The sequence below is a fragment of the Vicugna pacos genome, chromosome 1, assembly GCF_048564905.1.
Source record: "Vicugna pacos chromosome 1, VicPac4, whole genome shotgun sequence".
NCBI classification, from domain to species: Eukaryota; Metazoa; Chordata; class Mammalia; order Artiodactyla; family Camelidae; genus Vicugna; species Vicugna pacos.
Genome location: NC_132987.1, coordinates 110702027 through 110724684, shown reverse-complemented (window position 1 = coordinate 110724684; position 22658 = coordinate 110702027). Strand labels below are relative to the sequence as shown.

Sequence of the window (22658 nt, the reverse complement as noted above, 5' to 3'; positions counted from 1 at the left end):
ATGACAATAGAAGACATTTTGCCTTTCGATTTCTCTGAATAAAAGTCCACTTAAAACATAAGCACCTATGGGGAATCACTATGTGGGATACCTGAAACTAATATAATTCTGTAAATCAACTTTACTTCAATTAAAAAAAATTAAAACACACACACAAACACACACACACCTAGAGAAATGCTTGCTTTTGAGTCATGAATAGGTATCTTTTGGAAACATGGTAAAATTCAGGCTGAGACTAGCACAGGTAGGAAAACGATTTACCCAGTGTCTCCTTAATATAATAAGTGTGTTCAAATATGTTGACCTGTGAAATTATTTTCGTTCTGATAAAGGAGAGAGATTTTTGGGAATACATTTCTCTGCCCTCCCCTTCCATTTTCTGTAAGGTGCCATGACTGCTTGAAATCTGTTAATACGTGTAATCAGATGGGCAGCAATCAAAACCTAATCCTTGTGTTTAAAGGTTGGTAACTTACCCTTCACCCTCCCATTCCATTAACCCTGGATTTATATAAGTTTAGTGAACAACTCTTCCTTTATCTTAGTATTTATAAGCTTTGGGATTATTTGCAAAAAAAAAAAAAAAAAGCTTTTACCAGGATAATAGGGACTTCCACCTTTGGTTAAATGCTAAAGCAGCTGAAGTGTAAATAGGCTGTCCTAACATTCAAACTGATGTCTATCCAAAAGCTTTGTTTTACAAATAAGGAAACTGAGGGTCAGGATGCTAAGGACCTCATGGAAGCACATCACAGGACAAGAAACCCATTGCCCTGCATCGTGCTTCCGCTTGGCATTTGCCCAACTGCCCGGTGATTAGTCTAACCTGGGACACATTGACCTGGGTGCCAGCAGTACATTGGGCCAAACAATTCTTTGTTGTTGTGATGTTGTCCTGTGCGCTGCAGGACGTCTAGCAGAATCCCTGACCTCTACTCTCCAGATACCAGTGCCCCCCCGCCCCCATCCTAGTCGTGATAACAACAAAAAAATGTCTCTAGATTTTGCCAAATGTCCCTGGAGGGGGTAAATCACTCCCAGTTGATGTCAACTGGTCTATCGCAGGCCATCTTATTGTTTTAATCAACTATTCTCTTTTATGTTTTCTGGGCAAATACTTTAAGACACTAATGCATCATGTTCTGTATTAGAACTCTGAGTTATTTAGATGGGAAAACGCAGTCTTTCCAAGAAAAGGGACTTCACTGCTTTTTTGGCACTTTCAAATAGAACTAAGGACAAATTCTGACTGGGGTTAGTCAGTCCCAACTTTTAGCATAAAGGGAGGTTAAGAAAGGGACAAAATACCGACTGACACTTTTGATCCGTGTTTAATGAAAAAGAAATTACAGGAATAGAAATGGACATAAAACAAAGAGATCAATTTGAGACAATATAGTGATAGATAGAACAAGGAAAAAATAACTTTGATCCTGAATTTACTTATATGTTCTTATTAGTTATCAATGAGCCAAAACATCTTCTTAAATTCAAAACAGAGTGATAGTTAGAATTTTACCGATGTTTTCATGGGAACTCACCAAAGTAATGTCCAAACAATACTGTTTTATTTCCCCCAGAACACACACAAGCAAAGGCGGAGATGTTTACCAGGAGGTAACGTGGCGTGAAGAAAATGCAACCTTATCAACTTTTCATTACAACAGCAAGTTAGCACTGGCAAACGTGCTTTTAGCACAAACATGCTTTCTGCTAATATTTTCCTGAGAAAGCTTTTATGATATGCAACCATTTATTCTTAGTACAACCAATCACTGAGGGATGAAACCTAACTCTACTGAACATAAATATATGCAGAGAAATTTCTGACGGTTCAGATTGGAGCACCGTTGAAATGTGAACAGCGTGAAATTTAAAAACACGCATATGTGAGACAACAGTGAGCATCTTACTAGTGTGTTTCATGGCTTAATTCTGTCCATGACTCTTAGTTCGTGAATAAGTCAATACTCTATTTCTATCATTTTCTACCCTGATGTACAGCATGATCGTATCTTGCTAAATAAGAAAAAAAATATCTTCAGAAACAAATTAAGATCTCTGAAAATTTGTACTGATAATAGGTTCCCTTCAACTATCTGATTTAAAATACAAGATCCCTTCTCTCAAACTAGATCTGGCAAGCATTAAACTCATTAGTATAGACGTTTGCCGTGTGGATAATAAGGGGAAGCAATAGATTTTACTCACTACCCCTTTAAAATAAAAATCTTTCGGCCAGCGCACAGCAGTCGCCAAACTCTTAGGCTCACATTGAATAACTTCAAGTTAGGACGAGCCCTGTCTCTTCTGATACTGTATTCTAAGCTTCTCCAGTTGTTCTACGCATTGGGACTGGGCCAGCTTCAACGTCCGATTCTCCTCCGTCAGAGCCTCGAATTCCCGCGCCAGCTGAGCGGCATCCAGCTTCTCCTTTTCCGCCTGATCCAGCTTGGCAATGAGCTCCTTTCTGAAGATGCAGGGGCCAGGCGAGGAAGAAGCACAGAACACAATGCAAACAGATTAAATGACACAGTAACAGCATCGCGGACGCAGAATAGGTCACTCTACCCTTCTAAATTTTACCCGTCTCTGCTTGCCCCCAATGACTTGCTTGCATTTTCCAGCCTCACAAGTGTTACAGCTCTTCATTCTACTCCAGCCCCCCTACTAGATATATCCAAAGTAGTAAACACATACCCAAAAAAGCTCAATAAGTCCTTTGACAGTCAAAAAGAGTGATCTTTGTAAGAGTACCAAAAAAAAGTAAAAATTACTACTTTAGAGGAAAAACACAGAAAAATTAGTTTATAATATAAGATGCCACCTGTTGTCTTATGGGTGGGAGAATCATAGCTTTACCTTACTAATCTTTCTCCTCCAAATTCAGTTATTATCTTCTATTGTTTTCTGTTTTTGAGTTTAACCGATCTGTACTAGGCTTCTTTGAACTAAGAAATTCCAATTGTTTCCTGCAGATATTATTTTCCATGTCTTTCTCTAGTCTCTCTCTCTCACTCTCTCTCTCTCTCTCTCTCTCTCTCTCTCTCGATATATATAGGGGTGTGTGTGTGTGTGTGTGTGGTCACCCTAATTTACAAAGCAACACACCTACATGTGGTACTGGCCTGACTCAGGAAGAGGCTAAAGTTATTGGAGGGAACTTGCAGTGATGATGCTTTAAACAAATTCAATGTTCAGTAAATATGTGTAAATAATTCATTGATGTAAATAGACATAATAATAAGCTAAAGACTGGCTAAAATCATGTTTAGATTTAATAAGCACGACAACCCAAAACAGGTCCGTTCCCCTTTGTGTGTCAGTTAATCCTAAACTAGACTTAAGTGAATTCTCCTTTGCCTCTATACAAGGGTATTTCACACTTCTTCCTCCTCTGCAGGGAGACGTGCAGAGAAACCTGGAAGACCACTCTCACCAAGTGACCAAATTTGATATCATTAGTAATGAGATCGGTAGACGTGGCACGCACCACGAAGGACATGACATCCTTTCTGTGGCATTCCTGCCAGAAGTGCACACACCAGACAGCCTCAAATTAAGGGAATTGCTTCCAAATAGGTAGTCTGTACTCTTTAAAATGTTTTTTTAAAAAACAGTTTCATATTTATACCAACTAAAAACAAATGACAACTAAATGCAATGTGCAATTCTGGACTGGAAACAAGGGCTGTGAAGGACATTATTGGGAAAGGGAAGCAGTATAAATATGGGCTGTGAATTAGATAATAGGACTGTAGCAATGCTAAATTTCTTCATTTTAATTATTGTACTGAGGTCAAGTGAAAGAATGTCCTTGTTCTTAGGAAATACTCACTGAAGTATTTAGGGCAATGGAGAATAAGATATATATCTGTATATGTGCATGTAATATAGATAGATAGATACTCCATCTCTAAGAGAGAAAGAGAGACAACCCCAGTAGTGTGCAGTGTTGGGGGAGGGAGAATAAAGCAGAACTGGGGAAATTTTTAACAATGAGTGAACTCAGTAAAGGATATATGGGAGTTCTTTATACCAGTTTTGCAACTTTTCTGTAAGTTTGAAACTAGCAAAATAAACAGTTACCCCGGGAAAAAGATAAAGAGCAAATCAGAATAGAATTTCTAGTATTTTCTTCCTGCATTCAATGGACTGCCTTGTGCACCCAATTTGGTGACCACTTAGTAAATCCAGGCGTTGTTAAGAAAGTGCCCAACAGGGACAAAGGGAAAATCACTTGGAACATTGATGTGCATGTACACAAAGTTTCTTTGGGCTTTTGTTGGTCTTTGAATCTTCCCTGGCGTTTAGAATATAAAGCCTCACAATAAACACTTGTTGAATAAACAATTGAAGAGTAAGGCACCTCAGAGACAAATACCATATTTTAAAGATGAGGAAATAGAAACTCAAAGTGCTTAATCTAACTGAAAAAGTCATACAGCCACAAATCAAACCTACCCTTTTGAATAAATGTTTAGAGTTCTTTGCCTCTAAGGATAGTTTGAGTAATAAATGTCAATAATTAGATATTAGTAAAGTTCCTTATGTAACTCTCTTGAGGAAATTGATCAGTAAAACATATAAATAGAAAGAGACATGCCTCTAAATCCCTTACCCTTCAGATTATCTATTCCTGTTATTTTCTGCCTTTCAAATTAACTGTGTCACAAAGATGATGGCTACTGTCTTGGTTCCATATCTGAGCCCATTTAAAACTCCTGAGGACATCTGTCATTAGTTTTGACTGGTAGGAAAAATAAATCACAAAATCACAGATTTTACAGCTAAAAAGAATGGTGGTTATTGCCTAGTCCAATCTTCTTGCATCAGAGAAAGTCAATAATAATTTCTTCTTTACTGGAATCAACAAGTCTCAACTGACAGAATTCTAAATTAGTTTCATGTATTTGATAAGCAGTTATATATCTGTTTAATGAATACTGTCAAAACGTCTATTGTTTCCTGCCCAAGACCTATTTATATAGACAAATTGATGCTGATTCATTAGCAATTCATAATTATACCCTGCACAGCGAGCTACAGAGATAATCTTATAAAAAGATGATCTGAGGAACAAGTCAATAGGTATATTTGTCTAGAATGTGGTCCTGCCTTTGAATTCTTGTTTATCATTTCTGTCATTCCCTTCAATGTCATGTGATAAAGGTGTAGAAGACCATTGTTACAGGAACCTTATTTCTGAAGTCAAGACCTGTAACATAGTTTTCCACGTGATGTACCTCAACAGTGAAAAGGTCATAACCTTGGCTCCACCATGCATCAGCTCCTGTCCCCATCCTAAGCCACATGCCTGGAAAAATGTGTTTGCTAAAACAAATGAGGAAAAGGAAAAATCCAAATGAGTTGGTAAAGAGAACTTTGAAGATTTGTGGAAACTAACTCCAAAATTAAGGAGATTCTTTATGCTGCAAGAGGTTGGGAAATGGATTCATTATGAGGACAAATATTTCTTTGTTTCTGGAAAGATCATTACTACGATTCTTGGAACTTTTAAAGTTGACTAGAGACTTTTATTTGGAAAAAATAAAATCCTAGGCAGTTTGGCCCCCATGAGCTAAAAAGTTTTGGATAATAAGGTAATAAAATACTATCTTCATAATGGGGAGAATTTTAGTTTAAATAGTGATTTAGACTGCATTGTTGTGTTTTTTAAATGATGTGTGTTCTGTTACCAGCATTTATACACAGGAGAGATGGAATAGATGCTTCAAGATGACAAAGGGGAGGGAGGGTATAGCTCAGTGGTAGAGTACATTCTTAGCAAGCAAGAGGTCCTGGGTTCAATCACTAGTACCTCCATTAAAACATATATAAATAAATAAACCTAATTTCCTCCCCAAACACACACACAAAAACAAAACAAAAAGATGACAAAGAGGGCTATTTCTATATGATGCCTTTACAAATTACACAAGCTCCTTTCTCCCCCAACCTGATACATTCCCTTCAATAAGATGTTGCTCCCTCAATCATCATTTTATGTATTTTAAAAAAGACATGAAAATAAACAATGATATTGATTGATTCTCTTATGAAAACCCTTTTCTAATGTCTTGCCTGCCCCTAGAATTATCATAGCATTTTTCAACTCAATAATAAAAAGACATGTAAGTCAGTTTTAAAATGGGCAAAGATCTGAATGGACATTTCTCCAAGAAGTCACAGATGTATCTACTCCTAGGTACATAACTAAGTGAATTGAAAAGATATGTCCACACACACACTTACATACGAATGTTTGTAGCAGCATTATTTATAATGCCAGAAGTGCAAATAACCCAAATGTCCATCAGCTGATGAATGGATAAATGAAATATGGTATAGCTATACAATGGAATATTATTTGACACTAAAAAGGAATGAAGTACAGGCATACCTCATTTTATTACACTTTGTTTTATTGTGCTTTGCAGATTTTGTGGGGTTTTTTTTTTTAACAATTTGAGGTTTTGTGGCAACCCTGCATTGAGCAAGTCTCTTGGCACCATTTTTTCCAATAGCTCACTTCATGTCTGTGTCTCATTTTGGTGATTCTCACAATATTTCAAACCTTTTCATTATTATTATATTTGTAATGGTGATCTGTGATCAGTGATCTTTGATGTTATTATTGCCAAAAGACTACAACTTGCTTAAGGCTCCAATAACAGTGTTTTTAGCAATAACGTGTTTTTTAATTAAGATACGTGCATTTTTTAAGACATAATGGTATCGCACACTTAATAGACTACAGTATAGAGTAAACAGAACTTTCACATACATAGGGAAACCAAAAACTTTGTGTGACTCTCTCTTGCAATATTTGCTTTGTTGCAGTGGCCTGGACCCGAACCCACAATGTCTCCAAGTTCTGCCGGCACTGATGCATGCCACAACACGGATGAACCTTGAAAACCATGCTAAGTGAAAGAAGCCAGTCACAAAAGACCACATACTGTATGATTCCACTTATCGGAAATCTCCAGAACAGGCAAATCCATAGAGACAGAAAGTAGATTAGCAATTGCCAGTGGCTGGTGGGAGGAGAGAGGAATGGGAGGTGACTATTCAGGGGTACAAGGTTTGTTTCTGGGGTGATGAAAATGTTCCAAAATCATGATGATGGCTGCACAACTCTGTGAGTCTACCGAAGACCACTAAATTTTTTTTAAGTTATGTGACATTTTTCAAGCTGACTATTCTAAGAGTTTATCTCTTTTTCTGACATTCTAAGTCAATCTTTTAAACACCACAGCACCTAACACAATTTTTGATACATAGAGCAATAAAGTGGTTTCTCCTTTGAGCAAGATAAAATACACAGCAACTTTTACTAACGGTAAATCTAATTGCAGAGCTAACTATAGTTTAACCATACACTTTAAAAAAAACATTCAAATAGAGGAGAGGGGACAGTTCATTGGTAGAGGACAGGCTTAGCATGGACGAGGTCCTGGGTTCAATCCCCAGTACCTCCCTTAATAAATAAATAAATAAATAAATAAATAAATAAATAAATAAATAATAAATAAAATTTTAAAATAAAAATAAAAACGTTCAAACAATGTAGTGATGAATTTCAAATGCTGTAAAATATCTACATCTCACTTCCATGAGTTTCCATTACATACACAAAAAACCTGTATGTATTATATAATACTTATAATATTTATTGAAAAAGCATGTATACATTTTATGTTACCATATATGCAATTATCTAAAAAATATCTATGCACATTCAAAAGGCCTAGAAAAAAATGCAAAAATGATAGTAGGAGGTCTGTAACGATGTCAGAATTCTTGGTAATTTTTAAAGCTTTCAATAAAATTATCTTTTTTTTCAGTTGAGAGGAGAAAAATTTTCAAGGAAAGTAAGAACAAGCTTTTTGTACATCATTGGTCTATAAGCCAGAAGAAATTGTTTCAATTAAATTCACTCCATGCTGAGTTTGTAATCCTAGAAAATGTTTGACTGTTTTTATCTACCCAACAGACATGATTTTAAAAAATGGTTGTAAACAACTATTCTCTCCCCTCTGAAAAGTCTCACAAACTAGATCCAGGGAGACCCCCTCTGGAGATGAGAGAGAAGTTCAGCTTAACTTGTGCCCACATGGCTCCAGTAAATAGAAAGGGGAAGGGATAAACTGGGAGTTCAGGATTTGCAGATACTAACTACTATATATAAAATAGATAAACAACAAGGTCCTACTGTATAGCTCAGGGAACTATATCCAATGCCTTGTAATAGCCTATAATGAAACAGAATATAAAAGGAATATATATGTGTGTGTGTGTGTGTGTGTGTGTGTGTGTGTGTGTGTGTGTGTGTATAACACCAGAAATTAACACAACATTCTAAACTGACTATATGTCAGTTTAAAAAAACAAAAATCTCTTAAAACACCTGAGTTAGCATCTCTCTGTGCATCTAGCTTACACCAGCCAATCACCAGAAGCAACATAATCAGCCACACTTTATTAAATGAGGGGGAAGAACTTCTCATCCAAATCATCAAAAAATGGAGAACTAATTACTTGGGTCAAATCCATTTGGCCCAAGTTATCTTGCTTGAACACAAAAGCTGTTCAGGAAAATATCTGTTACAAAGTGAATTTCTTCTTCAGTGAAATGTTAATGAAAACACAGATAACCAATAACTCTTGGAGGACCAAGCTCACGTATTTATAAATATAAGATATAACCATACTTCCTATTTTAACAATTTATCTGAGTAATTCTTTATTGCTGATATTGACTCTGTACGTTCAATACAGGCCACACAAATCACAGATAAAACTGCAGAGGACATTACCTATAGTCAGCCGTGTAGATCACCCCTACTCGTATTTTACCCTACACGCAGCTCCCCTGTTCAGTGATTGGGATACAAAGAGGTATCAAAGGGTATCCAGGTCTACAGAAAACTACACAGTCAGAAAGACAGGACGTGAACTTCAGCAGATAACTGCTGATGACACTAGCCTGCAAAAAGTACCGAAAGAAAAGAGCGCTGATCACCGTGGGAAGGTTGGGGCCAGGCAATGCACCAGGCTTTCCTCAAGGTGAGCATTTGGACAGGCAAAGAGGAAGGGCAGGGACTCTAGACAGAGATCTTGGTGGGAGTAAGGGCGCCGAGGCAGGAAAAAGTGAATAATAGGGTCATGTGGCTGAAGATGAGGGATGAGCTAGAACATTCCGCAGAGGTACTAAGGCCATACTGAGGTAGATCTTGAATTCCAGCCCAAGAACTGGTGTCCTTCTCTAGTAGTATGAAACCATGGACAGGAAACCAGTTATAATATTGCCTTGACCAAGATTGAAGTAATAAGTCCCGATCTCAAATGGTAGAAGTGAGGATGAAGAAAAGGGAATCTGAGAGACTTTATCAAAGAAAGGAAAAAAAAAAAAAAGAATGTGATCTTTGCCTCACAGCTAGCCAATTAGGGAAAAAAGAAAAGAAAAAAATGACAACATCATGGTTTCAAGGAAACATCAAAGTTCAAATAGGTTTGGGAAGGAAAGTATGATTAGGTTAGCAGAAACAGCAGGGATGTTTCAATAAAAGACCAGATGAATCCCTTTCATCTTGTTATCCTATTGTATTTTTTAATGCAACATATAAAAATATAAACTTATAAAACATATAATTTGGTTGATAAATCTTACATCGCCCCTCCCCGCAAAAGAGCCACACATGGGGTTAATTTAAATAACAAAGTCCTCCAGCACCTTCAATCTAAAGTGTTTACAAATAAATACATAATTACCTGGTGTTTTTTTTTAACTGTCACAACATTACAGTTCACACACACACACACACACACATACACACACACTGGGAGATACATTTCTAGGTTACTGATTATAAAGTCCTCCTTTAACTTCACCACTGGTTACATTATTAATAAGCTTCTTGAGTTCCTTTATGAAACATTTTTTAGGACTCAGATCGTGTGTAAATGTACAAATGAGCATTCCAACCAATGTATGAAAATTCTTAGACCAAAAAAAAGTCTCAGACATGTGAAAGAAAAAATTGTGTTTCTGATCTCATGAACATCTTTTAATCTCCTATAATCAAAAGTCTAGGTATGACTTTATGTCTGAAGCACAACAAAGCAAGGAAGTAAGAAACGATTGGTAACATGCTCACGGAAGTCTGACAGTAAGTGACCTAAAGCCCATACGGCTCCCCACCGGTGTTGCGCTGTCCAGCCATCATTCCGGGGGGTCTCCAGAGGGTCCCAAGAATTTCATAAATCTCTCAAAACAGAATATATTTCACTTGTATTCATTCAAAAATTGTTTTAAATAAATATAAATATAAATAAATATAAATGTAAGTATGGAGTGATACCATATATCACTCCAGTAAAAAGAAGGAGAGATGCAGAAAGTTATAGAATCACAGTATGTTTGAATTATGTGTCACTCATTCAACAAAAATTGATTCAGTATTTACATGCCACGTACTGTGCTAAACTTCAGGAATATGATGGTGAATAATATTGGCCTATCTCCCTTTTTATGGCACTTACCACTTAGCAGGAGATGCAAATATTAATCAAAAGATCTCCCTAATAAACGTGTAAGTAGAGGGTAGGGTATAGCTCAGTGGTAGAGCACATGCTTGGCATGCATGAGGTCCTAGGTTCAATCCCCAGCACCTCCATTAAGGGGGGGAAAAAAGAGAGAGAAAGAGGGAAATTAAAAAAAAAAAAAGCCTTAAAAAAAAAACACTGACCAGTGCTACGAAGAAAAGACGTCTGATGCTTTGAAAGTATGAAAGAAGGGAGATCCCTGCGTAGACAGCAGCAGGATTGTGTGCAATTAAAAGGAGGAAAATTCGGAAGCAAAAAAGTTATGAGTAAGTAAAGTGAGTGCTTTAATTAATAGAACTGCATAATTCCCTGAGCAGAACTGTAATGATAATAGAAGCTATCAAGATAAAAACTTACTGGACTATTGGGCTATGAAACACAGTTAGTCAATTAATATGTTTACGTTTATTCCAAAGAGCTATCCCAGTGGCTTCTTTGCTTGACATGGGTTCACACCATTTAAGCATTAAAATTCACCCCAAGACAAAGAGCTCTGGGGCCTTTGGGTACATTCACAGGGAACATAATATGGCTCTAGGTGGTATTCTGGCATTTGTAATTTCCTGAACTAAAAAATGCTGATTAAAAAATTAAGTTTTGAATAGAAAGCACTCCTGCTGTTCCTCTTACTACTCTGTGGAGCATTTAATCTAGCATAGTCCCATTTGGATCACTTCTAGAATCAAACAGGACACACATGGAACCCCTGAACCACAGAGCATCAGTTCTCCTCCCCTCCAGCCCCTCCCCCTCTCGTTCCCATGCTCAGCCTCTCCCTTCCCTACCGCCCGCAGCCCCTGCCCCAGTCCATGACCAGCTGACAGCGTTCAGAGATGAGGGCGCTCAGGGGAACAGTACTTACTTTCTTTCCTCAAGCAGGGCGATTTCCTTTTTAACCTCCCGGTATTCTTCTGCTATTTGGCAGTGCTGTTTGAACACCTGCATGGATTCCATGGAGTCATGACAAGGTGGCAGAGGCTTTGCAAACAAGAAGAAAAAAATCAGTCTATTTCCATGCATCAGAATAAGTTACCAACCATTGTGCTCTGCTGACATTCTTCAGAGGGAGATTTTTCTGTACAAGAATAGCATTGTCAATCAACACTGAACAGACTTCGGCTGACTCTTCTTGACTACAAATAGAGACGTGGTCCAATATTCCAGTGTTACTGATGAGCATCCCCAGGCCTAAGCCAGAGCCAAGGGACCCTCTACATGTCAGTTACCTGCCATGTGCTGGAGTGAACATACGTCCCCTAGTAATTCCGTCCCTCTCTCCAGAAACCTTAAACTCTGCTTTAGAGAGTTCGTGATGGGGCAGTATTTCAGCGGTCTGTTTCAATCAGCTCTTGCTTTCTGTTCCTGTAGCTCAGAGGCATAATCTCGTTCTGTAGAGCAGAGTAGCCCTACGAGTAAGGCTGTCTTTGGAGAAATGTATCCAAACTGAAGAAATGATGCTGACCTGGAAATAATGCTTGCAAGGATGAATGAACCATATGAAAGACCAAAGCCCAAGTGAAACAATGTTTATAACATATGCAGCCAAAGAGAGGAAGGATTCGTGTCTTTGCTTTTCTCCCATCCAAGAGGGAATTAGAGGCCAGCATGCAAGCCTTTCTCATCGTAACATGCTGAAAATCCTATTTCCAGAAATTATTTTTTAAGAACTGGCTTTCCCTGAGTTTGTAACTCTAAGCTCTAATTAGCAACATGTTATCAAAAGCACGACCTTGAGAAACACTAGTTAATAGTCTTTTAAAGAGGTTTTTAAGCACCCTTTTCAATTATTTATAGAAAAATGTTACATAGCATCTGAAAAATAGGACTTAATTGTTAAATAGGCTCTTTCGTCTAATCCTTTCTTCACAATAGTCTTTATTTGTAAACTATGTGTCTGGGTCACAGCCTCACTCATTTTATATTAGTAAACGAGAACTAATGAATTTCTCACTACTTGCTGCTCTCATTGTGTCCTCCAAGAACACAGATTTCTTTGGGTGTCATATTTAGCGACCCCACCCAGGATGCAAAAGAAATTCTAGATAGTACTACAAAATTCTATAAAATCTGATTGATAAATAAGATGGCCCTTCTTATTTATCAGGAAGCCTCTGAGAAGAGATCTTCTAAAGGAAGTAAAGTTTGACATAGAGGTGGATGAAATTTACCTTCATGCAGAACATCTGTCATATTCTAAATCCGTGGAAAAATCTAATAATAGTTACACTGGGTGGCACCTTTCCCTGCTGCCCCACGAACACATTCACAGCATAAACTCAGCCTGTTGGAACCATTATCCTTCTCCATAGTGAAAAAAAACTGAAAAGTAGTGCCCAGTCGTATTACAGGATAACTCACCCTATGAGATAAAGCCATTGCCAAAGGACTTCAGAACTCCTGGCTCCACCAGTCTACGTCCTAGAAATCACCACCCTCTCGTCAATTTTCACCTGTTACACTGGCAAATTACCAGGTGTGACAGTAGGGGAAATGATAGTAATTTACTCTGGGCACCCTAGCCAAGCTGCTAGTAAATCATCTGTGCCCAGTTAAAGGATTTGCGCACAGGAAAGCCCTAAGACTCCACGCATCCTTATAAACTACTCATAAACTACACTATCTTCAGCCCATAACTTGCCACATGGAGGTACCCGAACCACGAATTCAGCATAGTCACCTACACGACAGCCAAAATATTCTGAGACTCTGTGTTTGCACACCTAAGAGTATAGATGAGAGTAGCTGTGGAAAGGGATAAATGCCCTTTGCTGCTATAATTAAGAAGGGAAACTGAAATTTACAGATATAATTTTCTTAAGAAGAGAGAGGCCTCTCTCCTCCCCCCTTGGCTTGCCACCTTGCAGTGCTTTTTATTAACAGGGAAGGGTTTTCATTACCTCTGTTTTTATTGGCACTTCTTAATTGTGGGACATTTGAAGATATTTTTATGTGCAAGTAGCAGGATCATGCTAAGGGTACAGGAAGTTAGGGAGTATTTCAGGATAGATTCAGTATCTTCATATGCTCTTAGCAGGATGATCATGCAATACATCACAATATTTCCAAGACTGCACACAATTAAGAAGTAGTGTCAACTGAAAGAGAATAAGCCAAAAATCCTTAGTGTTCAGTGTTTCAGGGAGTGAAAGGATGCCAGCTGTCATTTCAGCCCCCAGCTCCTGCAAACTAAGTCTTCATCCCAGCCTGACACTTAACTCAGCACCACTACAAGTTCTCCCAATTTTTATGAAAGTTTTTAAGAACAATACAGATTTTCTTATGCAAGGAGGGAAGTTATATTGCACAACATTGTAAAATGAGCTCATTGGTTGCCAGGGGCTGAAGGGAGGGTTAAATGAGGAGTTGTTTTTTCATGGGGATAGAGTTTCTTTTTTTTTTTAAATTGAAGCATAGCCAGTTTACAATGCTGTATCAATTTCTGGTGTACAGCATAATATCAGTCATACATATTCATACATATACTGATTTTCACATTCTTTTTTATTGTAAGTTACTCTAAGATATTGAATATAGTTGCCTATGCTATACAGAAGAAACTTGTTGTTTATTTTATATATAGTAATTAGTATTTGCAATTCTTGAACTCCCAATTTATCGCTTCCTTCCCCTTTCCCTCCCTGGTAACCACAAGTTTGTTTTCTGTTTATGAGTCTGTTTCTGTTTTGTAAATAAGTTCATTTGTGTCTTTTTATTTTTTAGATTCCACATATAAGTGATATTATATGATATTTTTCTTTCTCTTTCTGGCTTACTTCACTTAGCATGACAATCTCCAGATTCATCCATGTTGCTGCAAATGGCATTACTTTATTATTTTTATGGCTAAGTAGTATTCCATTGTATGAATATATCACAACTTCTTTATCCAGTCATCTATCAATGGACATTTAAGTTGTTTCCATGTCTTGGCTATTATAAACAGTGCTGCTATGAACATTGGGGTGCATGTGTCTTTTTGAATTAAAGTTCCCTCTGGATGTATGTCCAGGAGAGTGACTGCTGGATCATATGATAAATCTACGTTTAGAGGAATCTCCATACTGTTTTCCATAACGGCTACACCAAACTACATTCCCATGGGGTTAGAGTTTCAATTTTGCAAGATGAAAACGTTCTGGAGATGGGCTGCACAGCTGTGTGAATATACTTAACATGACTGAACTGTACACTTAACATGGATTAAGATGGGAACATTTATGTTACGCATTTTTACCACAATGAAAAAAACAGTTAACGCAAAAAAAAATTATCCTTAGATCCTGTGCTACCCCAAGTCCATTTTCTAAGCATTTGCTACCAGGATTCCCTATCTGATGCTCACTTCATTCGCACCCAATCTTTCTGCCCTTCCCAAATTTCTACTTAAAATTTCTCACCTCTTTATAATTCAAAGCCATTGACCTCTAAACGCAAACATCGCTGGACAAATCAAAGTGTCCTCTGGTCAGCAGGACCTACTGTCCTTAGAAGTCATTTGACATCACTGGAGATTGACCTCAGCTCAGGAAATTCATCAAAGAATTCATCAAAGAATCTTTTAAACACGTAATGTTCTCATCCAAACAGGAATTCTGGTGAATAAGAGTATTGAGATATCTAGATTTTATACCTGATGTAAAAAGTAGAACTATAGCGGGGCGGGGGGAGCGGGTTGCTCAGGGGTAGAATGCATGCTTAGCATACACAAGGTCCTGGGTTCAACCCTCAGTACCTCCATTTAAAAAAAATTAGTTAAAAAAAATTTTTAAGTAAAACTATAGAGTAATGAAATGTCTCATATGACACAGCAAACTCTCATCGTTTTATGATATAATGTCGGTTTGTGTGTATGTGTGTAGTATCGTGAAGTCCTCACCAAGGTGACTCCTCCTACCGTCTTATAAACCCTCAAAATAGGAGACAATATATAACCAGCAGGGTCCACTGAATAAAAGTGTTTGCCTGAGGAAACAGGTTCCTAAAATTCAAGCACAAAAATCAGGTTTCCAATTTAAAAATGGAGCTACTAGTAGGCTTACGTCAATGTGGCATGTAAAACACTGGCTCTCGTGAATTACTCAGCTGTACGTGGATTTAAGATACTGCTTAACATGTGTTCACATTAAAAACTTAAAAAAAAAAAAACCTTAGAAGGCCTATGGTAACCAGATGAAAAGCATCTATTGACTTCTGGGAATAAAAATTAACACCTTTATTTTTATTTCAGTTCTTATTGCTCCATTCTGACTGTTCTCATCCAAGAAGTTTTCATACCTATAATCTCATGCTGGGAACAGGCAAGCAGTAAATAAACTCTGCGCTGATAGCGAATTTCTTTTTGCATCAGGAAGAGACAGTGTCCTTGTCCTTTTCTCCACACTCACCCTACATCCTTCCATCATTTGGACCCATGTATCACACACTCTTGCTTAAAGAATAAAATGTTGCTTTCCAAAGAAAAGGAATCCAAAGATACTTTATTTGAAAATGAAAAGATAGAAGTACCCTTCAGGCACCAGAGCACACATCCTGTAGGATCACAGAAACAACTTTTCAGATACGCTCGATGCCATGGATACTCACAACTCAGCCAGTTCTGAGAAGGTTAAATTAAGACATCCTTGTAATAGTGTCTCAAGCCAACTCTGAAACACATTTTCCCAAGACACAGATTGGGGTTTGGATGAGGTCAGAGCCCAGGGGGGAGGCACTTCCTCTTCACCCCCTTTCCTCCATCCCTTCCTCATCCTGCTGCTGCCCGAGCTTGCAAGGGCTTTAAATTACATGGCTGTCCAAGTGAGCCGCTACTATCTCTGGTATCCGCCCCGATCATCAGGACCAATTTAACAAGATGAAGTAAGAGAGAAACCACAGGCTCCTGTTCCAAGAATGCCAGCTTGAGCCACACCATCCCCTCTCCGCTCTCTGCCCGGGCCATCGGGTTATAGCAAGCTCCTCCCGAAATGTACTAAGTCCTCTGGAAAGGGCCCCGTGGGAAAGGACCCAGCCAAGCATCTCTCCATAAGGGGCAAAGCCAGCATAAGAGTTTCCGTTTTCTCCTTGGCTTCTTCAAATACTCCTGGCCCCATCCACTTCAAAAATGAAAGAATTTAATTTTCCTCTCCCAGCTTCCCACACAGAAGATATATTTAGGCAGCTAAATATTCTACAGTTGCTGAGCAGACTTTGTATTTATTCCTTGATTTTCAGCACTGTCTTTATTTGGGTGGGGGGACACGGGGTGTCTCGTTTAAATTTATGTTGCATTTTAATGTCCCCAAATTAACAAGCATAATGTGTTGAAAACTAAATGGAAAAACACAGTCAGGACAACTTGCAATATTTGAAAATTCTGTTATCTTAGAATTGTAAATATTTTTTAAATATTTTAAGAACTCACATGTCTATTGTATCTACATTATGGGCAAAGTCAGCACTAGTAATAACTATACCGCAGATCTTAGCACATGTTAGACATTACATAATTTTGGAATGAAGAAATATTTAAGTCATTTCTAATGACCTAAGCAATATTAGATATTGCTATGAGATAATCTAAGAGTGTCCCAAACACTTCTAACAACGCATATGCTAACGAACTGGGCTTCCCAAAATAAATAAGTAAAAGAGGGGCGAGTAGAGCTCAAGTGGCAGAGCGCATGCTTAGTATACACGAGGTCCTGGGTTCAATCCCCAGTACCTCCTCTAAAAATAAATAAGTAAACCTAATTACCAACACCCTTTAAAAAAGATAAAAATTAAATTAAAGGTATTACTGTCAAGCTCCAAGTTATTTATATATGTTTTCTGTGTAGTCACATCAGCCAAAAGACAACTGTAAGATACTTTTTGACATGTGTGTGAGAGAGAAAATGGCAGGCATTTTTTTCAGTGTTTTCTGTGGGGCTAATTTCAAATTGTATATGTGGGTGTTCACGCAGAATCCTGGAATGCTAAGACTTCTCCACTTTCTACCATTTTTGTTTCCCAGATACCAGGCAATACACTGATGCAAGACCTAAAAGAAGTTTCTGGAGAGGCTTCTCAGATGCTATAGTACACAACCAAAGCTACGAAACTGTTTATTTGTGGAGCTGACATCAGTTTCTGGACTTACCAAGCTCTGTCTGAGAAAAAAGCAAGTTCAATGTGTACCACAGAGACACCTGTCACTGTCTTCTCAGATTAGATGGGAGGACTTTAGTTGAGATTGAAGCTATTGCTCAATTTGGCTTAAAAAAAAAAAAAGCATATTGTTTTCCAAGTACCTAGCGCCTCTATATCCCTAACTCAAAAATCCAAGGAGATGCTTCTCTTATTTCATTTTACACATACAAAGAGGCATTCCCAGTGCTTAAATATTTCATTCAAGAAACAGTTTCACCAGAGAATAAAACTGACATTAATTGAGCAATTATTTTGCCAAATACTGTGCTAGATCTATTCATTATCACATTTAATTCCCATAATAATGATGTGAGATATTATCTCCACTTTGCATGTCAGAAAAGTGGAGTTTGAAGAAAGTGAATAACATGCCCCAAATCACAAAACTAGCCTGGGTGAAACTGAGATCCAAATCCAGGCAACCTAACGCCATTGCCCACACCCCAGTCGTTGCCACTCCCATTGGCAAGTTAATCACTATCTATGCATTAGCATGTCTTCCACCTGATTATAAAACCATATTCCTCAGTCCAGCGCAATTAAGACCACAAAGCTTAGCTTCGGATCATCTATAGGCCAAACCACAATCTCCAAAACATGACGATATGGTCTTAAATTTTAAGACAAACTTGGCCCTGACCCAGATCTTGGGACTACTAAAGAATTGTTCCATCCTTTAGAATAGAGAGGGAGGTCAGTCACTACCTCTTTTTCAAATAGAAGGAAACTGAGGCCTAAGGAAAAGCAATGATTTTTCATTCATTCTCACAAGTGAGCACAGAATTGGGTCTCCTTTCTCTGGGCTGTATGGTCTAAACTGGCTCTCCCCAAATATCACCCCTAATGGACACAAGGAATTTAGAAACCAAGTTCCAGGAAAGGAATCTGCGTGAAATAGAACCAACCTACCATCTGTCCCTGGGCTGCGGCCTATAAAGAGATGTTCATTTTAACACCTACCTTACCCCCAAGGTCTCTTGCCCAGCATTTTGCATTAATAGAGACATCAAGAGAGATGTTTGTCACTGCTATTCTTGCCCCAGGCTTTTTTTGGCTTCTGCGAAAATAGAAGCACCACGAATTACATGCTCAAACATGCCCGCATTCTTGGCAAAGCAAGAGAAAAATCGTGGGGGTCAAATTGGTGATAGAGTATCTACCAAAGAGATGACTTGATAGCTGCATTTCATACACAATGAAGGAACGTGTAATGGATATGGGAAAGTCAGGACGGTGTTCTATCACATCATGGCAACCTTGCAAACCAGAAACCAGAGAAAAATCTCCACCTATCAACATAATTGAAGCAGTCCATAGGTTCCACCAAAGTTGTCAAAGAATGCAGGAGACCGAGATTCAGAATCAGAGACCTAGCCTGAATTAGCAAATTTACGTAAACCAAAATTTGACCTCGAGTTTCTCATCTCCATGGCGGAGACATAACAGTTCGCTTACACAACTGTTTCAAGGATCAAATGAGATCACTGCGGGGAAACACCCCTTGCCTCGTGGTACTCAATGTGCTTGGGTAAGATTTAAATCTGAGGATATGCTGAGAGTAGAGCTGGTCATCTGGCATCAGTTATTTTTCACTAGGCAAGTTGACAAGGCTCCAGTAGAAATAAGCAAGAGTCAGTTCATCCTCAGATAGTGACAACCACAAGGCACTTCATATGCCTTTGTAACCTAACTTTCATCCTTCTGTAGAGGATTATGATGGTCGGTAAAATTCCAACAGCCATTATCATGTGATGATAGCACATGGGACTGAATGTAAAGACATTGCTCCGTGGAATAGATTGTTCCTTTCGTATATAAAGCATTTTCATTGCTTTCAGTACAGAGACTTTCTGCTGAATTTATATGCTTGTGCTAAGCATGGAAACCAGAATTTGCTTTTAGATGTAGCTTTCTGTGTTAGCGTTCCCCTCTACATCCCTACCGTCTTGTATTTTAATCACTCATGGCCTGGGGTGCAGAATAAAGGTAAAGATAATCGCCCTAGACAGAGGCAACCCTAACCAGATGGCTTGACGGCTGGTAAGTGTTTATAACAAACTCAATCATACTCTTCACTCAACAAACAAGCACTTACTTAAATGCTTTTAGTTGTAGTGCTGGGAGCATTCTCTCTGCTCATGAAGAGGTAAAGCAATGCTATATTTTAGGGTGGGGGTGGGGGGGATCATAGCCCATGAGCCAGAAATCAACCTCTCAACTGCCTAACTCGTTAAAGATCAATGTAGATGACATTGTCTCACTGGATTAAAATTAAACAGACTTCATTTCTAAGCTATGTCAAATGGAGTTAAAGCTATCAAATTCAACTGGATCTTGTGAGGCTTCAACAGAAAAAAATATCTGGATAATTGCCAGGGGTGCTGTGAATCCTGTAAAGAATAATCCATGAGCCAGGGAAAACCACTAATGTTCCCAAAGAGGGAAAAAAAAATGTTTGTCAATACAAACAAGTAGAATTAATGATCCATAACATTGATGGGGAATAAGAATCTGAACGTGCTTTTACTCTTTAATTTTCAAAGGATGTTAACTCCTTATCTTCATCTAACTTCTATGCTAATAAAATAGCTTTGAGGTGACAGTAAAATAAGGGAGAAAAAAAAAACTCTGACCAGGAAAAATATACAGTAATTATTTTGTAATCCTAACTACACCATCAGCAGCAGCACATATACAGCCCTTCTGTGAGGACAGAATCCAAGCAAGGATGGTTGTGTGTCACATGAGCACGCCAGGCAGAAAAGCAGGGGAACCGCTGAGTTGTCCTCCATGATGAGAAGAAGAGAGACGGGGGGATATAGTTAGATGTCAGGAGCCAGGAGACTTGGGTTGAGGACCCTGCACGGGGTACAGGAGAAGGAGATGCAACGGCTAATAGCCGCAGAGGAAACTTTAGAGGAGAACAGAGCTGTCTTTTGACAGCTGCATAGTGATAAGTATAACCTCCCCTATCCTGGACCATCTTCAGTAACCTCTACATTACTGAGGTTGCTCTGTTGGCAGGCTTTCTGTTGGAGGGCTGTGACGATGCCCAGGACCGTGCAGAGGTGAGATGAGGGGTCCTCCAAGAGGTCTGGTCACACCTAGCTGTGTGGGGTAGATTTTGGGGCGGCCACCCCAGCAGTGGATCACGAGCTCTCAGACCCGACCTAGTTGCCTCCAGGTTTTTAATTCACTGCGCTGGACACTGAGATAAGAACTGGAACCAACAGGGGAATGGGGGAGTAGCTCAGTGGTAGAGCCTGTGCTGAGCATGCATGAGGTCCTGGGTTCAATCCCTGGTACTTCCATTCAAAAAAAATTTTTCTTTTAATTTAAAAAAAGAACTGGAACCAACATAAGGGACACTGTCTTGGGTTGCACAAGGGTTCGTTCTTGGTTCTTCCCACCTCTGCAGCTGTTCAGGTCCAGGGGCCCCAAACTCAAATCATTTCAGGATACCAGGCACACCCACGAATGGGGAAAGTTACCGAGTTTAAGATAACAGGAAATGTTAGGGCCTGTTGGGAACTGGAGGTGGCAGATCCTTCCTAAAGGTGTTCAGAATCAGTATTCAGAGAAAAATGTGGTACGTAAGCAAATGTCTGTGCGCAGGATTCAAGACCCCTATTAGACTTTGTCTAAATGTGACTGCAAAGTGAAGTACTCAGGTGAACGTCTGACCTAAAGCCAGGATCCAGGTATTTTAGGCAGAACTTCTTCCTAAAACCATCTTTCTGGAATCACTATATATCATCTAAAGAAAATTAAAATGTCATAAATTAGCTGGTTTCAAATAATTCAGGTGTATTGAAATGGAATTTCTTTGATAGATCATCCATAAACTGCACACAAAAGATTTTTCCCATGGGTCAAACCAGACAGTGTTCAGGTTTAACTTAAAATATCTACATTCTATTAAAAGTTGTCAGGGAACTGAGGAGGGGGTGGGGGTGAAGGAGAGAAAGGGAGGTTATTATGAAGTCTTGCCACACGTGACAAGTCTCCTCTGCCCTTTATCACTAATCCAAAATGGGCTGAAACTGCAATCGTCCAGAAACATTCACAGCCAAGGAGAGCAGGGACCAGCCCTGTCCCCAGGCTCCAGAAGTCTTTAAAAGGGGCTTGTTTACCCCCTAAGTTCTTGATATTCTTGTGCTGTAGCCAGATAACCAGATAGGGATATTACATGAGGGCTTTGTGACCTCGGATCTCAAGAAATGCAAACCTTGCAGACGTGACAGCTGCCCCCACCCTGTCTCCAAGCCAGTCTTTCCCAGTCAAGCCACTTCTCCACTCACTGTATTCCGTGCAACTAAGGAAAGAAGAAACACTCTAGAAAAATCCTTACCTGGAGCTGCTGGTCTAACTCTGGAAAGACCAAAGGAGTGTCGTCTTCAGGAGGTGTATCATCTGAAACATGAAAATAAAGTGATTCTTCACTACAGAGCCATTTCTCTCGGGTGAGTTGTCCTGCTGTTACCAACTTTGGATTCGTGGAGTTAAACCATCAGCGGACACTGCTTCGGTGATTTTCATCACTTCAGTTGGCAACAGAAAGAACACAGAAGACAATTTTGCTCATTTCGAGACAAACAGAAGCACAAACTGCGTAGCTGGTTTGAGCAAAATTTTGCAAACAAGTATCAGACTCCTCGAATGTTCAGCCCAGTAGCTCCCCAGTTAAGAAGCACTGCTTGTCTTTCTTTGGCTCATACAGTAGCCAAAACCAAAAAATATGATATGCAAGAAAGTGCTTTAACAAGGTGCTAATGAGGTGACCACGACAACCTCAATGGGGCAGGAGAATGTGTGAGTGAAAAATAGAAGTGTCAGCTCTGCTCTCAGACTCCCAGGGTGGCAGGCTTTGATGGGTC

The 22658-nt window shown here is 38.9% G+C and overlaps 1 protein-coding gene across 4 annotated transcripts; it reads right to left on the bottom strand.

Annotated features, from left to right (window-relative positions):
* Positions 1-1318: 1318 nt before the first annotated feature.
* On the bottom strand, positions 1319-22191 carry MAP3K7CL (MAP3K7 C-terminal like). 4 transcript variants are annotated; one of them, XM_031670972.2, is made up of 3 exons: positions 22133-22191; positions 11477-11592; positions 1319-2473 (listed from the first exon to the last, which is right to left on the bottom strand). In XM_031670972.2, exons 2-3 carry the CDS (start codon positions 11566-11568, stop codon positions 2293-2295), a joined length of 273 nt encoding a protein of 90 aa, XP_031526832.1. In that variant the 5' UTR covers positions 11569-11592; positions 22133-22191; the 3' UTR covers positions 1319-2292. The 4 variants fall into 4 exon arrangements, with proteins under 4 accessions (XP_031526832.1, XP_072824292.1, XP_072824298.1 ...); XM_072968191.1 differs by lacking the exon at positions 22133-22191 and adding an exon at positions 12973-13052; XM_072968197.1 differs by lacking the exon at positions 22133-22191 and adding an exon at positions 12783-12954.
* Between the last annotated feature and the right edge of the window lie 467 nt (positions 22192-22658).